The sequence below is a fragment of the Phaethon lepturus genome, unplaced genomic scaffold (assembly GCF_000687285.1).
Source record: "Phaethon lepturus isolate BGI_N335 unplaced genomic scaffold, ASM68728v1 Scaffold53278, whole genome shotgun sequence".
NCBI lineage: Eukaryota > Metazoa > Chordata > Aves > Phaethontiformes > Phaethontidae > Phaethon > Phaethon lepturus.
Genome location: NW_010560829.1, coordinates 864 through 6736, shown reverse-complemented (window position 1 = coordinate 6736; position 5873 = coordinate 864). Strand labels below are relative to the sequence as shown.

Below are 5873 nucleotides of genomic sequence, written 5' to 3'. Positions count from 1 at the left end.
TCGCCTGCCGTAACGCCCAGAAGAGTGAAGCCACGCGAGACCTCATCCTGGCCACCCACCCCGCCGCCCAGGTCTCTACCGTGGAAGTGGACCTGGGTAACCTGGCTTCCGTCCTGCGTGTTGCCCGTGAGCTCCGCTGCAGGTATCGGGTCTCTGTCCTCCACCCGACCAGACCCCTGCCCCGTCCACTCTCTGCCCCTCACCCCTGTACTCTTCCCCATGCAGGTTTCAGCGCCTGGACTTTGTCTACCTCAATGCTGGGATCATGCCCAATCCACACGTGAACTTCAAGGCACTCTGGCATGGTCTCCTCACCGGGTAGGAGATGTTGGGGGGGTCTGGTCCCTGACTTGTGGGCAGTATGGGGTGCTGGCAGCATCATCACGGCCAAGGCATGCCCTTGAGTCCAAGGGGACCGAAGGGGTCCCTTATCTCTGTTCCCCAGTGTGATGCGGAGCACATCCCTGTGGATTGCATGGCCTCGCGTGGGGTGGGTTTGGCAGCTGGGTGAAGCGCCGGGTGCTCCAAGGCACCCAGTGCTGCTTCTGGTCCCTGGTGTGAAGCCCACTGTATGCAGGGGGAGGGCAAGAGTTCACCCAGCTCCTGGCACTAGGCACTGAGTGAAAAACGCCGGTGTGTGGCTGGGGAGGGGAAGTTTGCTCTTACTGTGTCTCCTTACTCTTGTTTTTCTTCTGCTGTAGGTTTTTGTAGTTGTTCTTAGCTGTGGATCACGGTGTTTTCGCAGTGAAGCTGGTAGTTGATGCTTGCGGTATAAGCACCATGGGGATAAGCATCGTTACTCTATAAGCAGCATGGGGAAAAGTTGAGCTGGGGAGTAAAGCGGCTTGCATTGGGTCTGATACAGTTGTTAGGGTGTTGGACACAGATGCTAGACTGCTTTCCTTACCTGAATTAGGCATGGCCCTAGGCTTAGTTCCATGTTGGAGCTTGATCTTGTTATCTGAATGTGAAATGGAAGAGCAAGACTTTTTTTTTTCTTTTTTTTTTTTTTTTAAATGGTACTTTACTGCGGTGAAGTAAAGGAAGGGACAAGTCTTCTCTGGTCTAGTCAGTAGTGAGACACTTGCAAATAAAGGGGCTGGGATAGTCTGCAAACTTTTTCCAGACATTTTTTTCATGGATTAATAGAGCTCTTGAAGGTGAAACTAGAGAGTCCGTGTGGAGCCTGTGAGGCCAGGGATACTTCTGAAGGACTGAAGTGGGGGAGCAGTAGATGGTTCCCGGCAGTGTACCCTTCTAACTCCTGTCCTTTGCTTCCAGGAAGGTGCTTCACATGCTGACCACTGCAGAAGGCATAATGACCCAGACGGACAGGCTTAACGGAGACGGACTGCAGGAAGTGTTTGCTACCAACCTCTTCGGACATTTTATCCTGGTGAGGCTGCGTATGACGATGGAGCCCTCGGTCTGGTGGTTGGGTGGGTACACCACCTGGGGTGGGTACAGGCGATACTGGGTGAATCAGTTCTGTCTTGCAGGTTCGGATGCTGATGGAGGCTGCAGCCTGATAGATAAGGAATGATAGGGCAAAGGTCGTGGGCTTTGTTAAAATAGCAATCAATGGTGATAGTCATTGTTGCAAGAGTTAATATAATCTTGAGGTTACTCTAGTTAGTCAGTGGATAGAGGTAAACCATACGTAGCTCTCTGTCCAGGGTAAATACCGAGATTAGGCTGTGTGAAATTCTGAGGTGCTCAACTCGGCTGCGTAAGAGAACGGCAGCTGCTTGTAAATGCTCCTGGTGGACCTTGTCCTGAAGTTATACCTGAGCAGCAGCTGCTTCTGGCTAGTCTAGTGGAGACTGGCCGAGGAAGCAGAGATAAGCTCGCAGCTTTTAAGAACTGTAAAGCTATACTGTAAGACTTGAAGATTACTGTGTTAAATAAGTTAACAATTCTTTTGCAGGTTCGTCAGCTTGAGTCTCTACTCTGCAGTAACGAAAAGCCCTCGCGTCTCATCTGGACCTCTTCCAGCAATGCCAGGGAGTCTGCCTTCAGCCTCTCTGACTATCAGCATGCCAAGGGGCAGGAATCATACAGTTCCTCCAAATATGCTACTGACCTGACAAGTGTGGTTCTGAACAGGAAATTTAATAAGCAGGTGATGACGAGGTTTGCATGTCTGAAGAAACCTAATGAGCTCCTACTATTTATAATTATCATTACATTGTTGCTACCTAGTTGCATTCATTCCTAGCAATCTGCTATGTTCCTTAATGCACATGTTAAGAGCTAAACACGGCTGAGGTTGAATCGGTGGTCTCAGAAAAACTTCTGAAAGCAGAAGACTTTAGGAGTGGTCCCTACCTTGCAAGCCCTAGCTGTCTCTGTAGACCCAGGATTTGGTCTTGAAGAGCAAAGAGCTGCTGCTCTTTTCAGGCGTACCTGCCTATGAGAACAGGGCTGCTCTGGCAGCGTTGCCTTGCAAGCACTTGAGGTGCAAGCTCTGCTGTCTCTCCTGATGGCTCCGTGCTGCTATTCAAGTTTGTCACACTAAAATGTGTGACCAACCTGCCCACCCTGTCACGGGGGATTGCTGGATAGTCCAGTGACAGTGATTGCACTCTTCTGAAATACTTCAGGAGAAAATTGTTTAGTCCTAGAAGGCTGAACTCTTATCTCTCAAAGGTGAGGTAACCTTTGGTCTGAGCGGGCTGTAATTTGTGGGATGACTGCTGTTGCTGGTGAGCTGCCTGCAGACGCAACGTGAGGTTGTGATGTGTTGGGAGGCTGCGCCTTCTGTCTCATGGCCTTGCCATGGGGATGGATTTAACATGAACATCTCCAGGTTGGACCTCTCAGAAACCACTACATCTAATAACTCTCTGGCTCTGGTAACTTTAGAGAGAAGAGCATCTACTGTTAACTGGTCTTACACTCACCTTCGTTTTCTTACTGAGAAGTACCAGGAGGGAAGGAGTACAATCTATTCTTAAACTAACTTGTGTATTTACACACTGACTTGGTTTCTTCTCTGCAGGGTCTGTATTCCAGTGTTGTTTGTCCTGGTCTTGTTATGTCTAACATGACCTACCGCATTTTGCCGGTTTTTCTGTGGAAGCTGCTAATGCCCATCATGTGGTTGGTAAGTGGATATCCTGGCTGGTTTTGGGTTGGGTTTTGGGTTGACATACTTCACTGCAAGTGAATGTGCAGCGTGCTTCTGGCTGCTTGCTACCCGTGCTGCTATAGAGCTTTTCCTTCTGTTGGACTGGGCAGGCTGGGTCCTCTGCAAACCTTCCCTTTGGCACTTCGGGGCCTCGATTTCCAAGCCGAGTTTGGCGGTTTGGTGCTGGACAGCACTGGGCATCGAGCCAGGGTTCAGCCCTTCAGCCATAGCAGCGTTTGTCAAGGCTCCCCTTGGAAAGTTTGCCGGCCCGTTGTGGGCTTGTGAAACCCTATCGTGTCGGTGACGGCAGAGCTCAGAACAAAACTTGGCCCCTGTGCTTTGAAGTGCTGTTCGTTTCTATAGCAGACTGTGTAATTTTTCAGTGTTCTTCTTTCCGTCCCTCCAGAAGGCAGTGTCTCCTGCTCTCTTCTTTCCATCCCTCTGGAAAGCAAAGACTGCAGGTCTCTATTACCGCTTCCCCTAAACTTTGCTTGCCTTTCTTCCTCTGGGCTTCGGCTTTCTGGGTGCACTACAGTTCTGTCCCTGCGTGCACGCTGCCTGCTCTGAGCCTTGATGCTCTTGCTGCAAGATTGGCCTTTCTGCTTAAGCTGCCCCAGCTGGCAGCAGCCGATCCTGATGGATCACGTTTCTCCTGGCAGTGGAGAGGCGATGCCTTCTTGCTTGTCCTCAACACCGGTAGTGTTGCAGATCCTCTCTGCCTCCTGCCTGATGTGCTCTTGGGACCATTCAAGTCAAGAAGTGGTGCCCACATGCGGCGTGCTGCCTCTTGCTTTGGGGGTGAGCTCTGTGTGGGGACACAGAGAGGCTTGCTGATCTGGTGGGTGGCTCCAGAGACTAGAGTTTGTGGTGATAAAGGGATGCTGTAGTCATAAGTGTGTGGTGTTACCTCTCGTCAACTTTGAGAAGCATTTCTGCCTCTGGTAGATGATCTGGTGTGGCTGGGCTGCAGAGGGCTTGCCCAAGAAACCTTGGGCCAAAATATAGATTGTGTCATGTACTTCTTTTCCCCTCAGATCCGCTTTTTTGCCAAAACTTACACTCTGACACCATATAATGGAGCAGAAGCTCACGTAAGTAGTTCACAACTTGATTTTAGTATTGTCCCTTTCTGGGTAGCTCTTCCAGTGTCTGCTGGCTGGAACAAAGAGCCTCTCTGCCGGCTGGTGGGTGGGTGCTGTATTTCCCCCTGAACAGCTTGTGAGTGCTGCGGGACCAGCTGTGACCAGGGCTGATCCAACGGGAGATGCTTTGTGGGCACCTGATGAAGGGCATAAACCAAATGCTTTTGGAAAAAACACTATTCCCTCCCCCTCGGTCAGGGAGAATGCTGCTCTCCCTGTTGGCAGCCAAGCAGCCAGAGACGTGCAGGCACAGGGGATGGAGGTGGGTAACGCGCCGTGTGCATCAAGAACAGCAGTGAGCAGGTTTAGCCATGTGAGCTGCTTTAGTGCTTTGGCACTGGGGAACAAATATGGTTTCCTGTTGGCTCAGGTGGGTCACAGCTGAGGGGAGCCAGCTCAGAACTTCTGTCGACAACAGGTCTTCCCCTGCCTGGTAAAAGCACCTGTGGTGTGTTCTCCTGTCTCCGTTGGCGGTCGGGTCCTTGACTGCCGGCTTGGTTGGGACAGCGTGCACTAGGCTTGGGACACCTTTGTGCTGTTCTTCCTAGATGTGGCTGTTCAAACAGAAGCCAGAGTACCTGGATGCGCTTGTCAAATACCACAGCTGTACTTCTGGACTGGGGAAGAGCTATGTGGAGCCCAGAAAGGTAAGTGGAACGGCAGCCTCCGGCTGCAGGGGACTTGGCTAGAGGTTTGCCATCTGCCTTGCATGGAAGGATTGGTGCCAAGGATGTCCCGTGGCTGGAGGGGAAACAAGATGCATGTTGAATGCTGACCTGGGGTTGTCTGCAAGGTTTCCTAGAGTAGCTCCTGGCTCAGGCTGGAGTCTACAAGACAGTGGAAATTATGGTTGGTACAGGATGAGTGTGTAATGATGCTTCCCCAAAATATGTTCTGGCTTGTGTCCTGGTGATAGATGGCTTTAGTTGCCTCTCTGTGAATGTAGAAGCTCTGGAGATGCACCCTGCTATCCCCAGAGCTGCCCTCAGCATCTATGCTGGCTGCCACCAAGGTAATGGTCTCACAGTGCTGTTCTTACTGTCTTCCAGATTGATGTGGATGAAGAAACTGCTGAGAAATTTTACCAAAAGCTGTTGGAACTGGAGAAGGAGGTTCTAGAGAGATACAGTGATCTCCTAGATTAAGTAAAGCCAGTCTCAGTGGGATAATAGTCTCATATCAGTAATATGGGCTTTCTTCATTCTGGTGCTACTTCTGTTGCCTGCTGTTCTGCAGGCATATGGCTTCAGACCCCATCTTCCTTCTCGACAGAAGGTGAACAGTTCCTGAAAATGGAAATGTGAAAACTGAAGAGAAATACTTAGTCTTTCTGGTATGGGTTTTTTTTCTGACATAAAACCAGACACCTAGAGTAGGTGGAGACTGTCTTAACACGGTTGCAAAGCGGTATCTTGCAAAAGCATGACTGAACTGTGCACAGTTCAGGAACAGCCTCAAAACATGTGGTTTAAATCTGACTTAGTGCAGGAAAGGCAACAGTCTGGGGTGCTGCTCTGTGTCTTGGCTCTACCGGTCTTTCTAGACCGCTCAAACACATTACCTGTGGCTGATCCTGAAGTACTTGAAGGTCCATCTTCAGA

At 50.4% G+C, this 5873-nt stretch overlaps 1 protein-coding gene across 1 annotated transcript; it reads left to right on the top strand.

Moving 5' to 3' along the window:
• Positions 1-5: 5 nt before the first annotated feature.
• HSD17B7 (hydroxysteroid (17-beta) dehydrogenase 7) lies at positions 6-5511 on the top strand (the record flags this gene model as incomplete). Its single annotated transcript, XM_010293777.1, has 8 exons — positions 6-142; positions 226-318; positions 1282-1396; positions 1928-2122; positions 3002-3106; positions 4165-4221; positions 4821-4919; positions 5322-5511. Coding segments are annotated over 8 exons (897 nt in total), but the record flags the coding sequence as incomplete, so codon positions are not given.
• Positions 5512-5873: the final 362 nt, after the last annotated feature.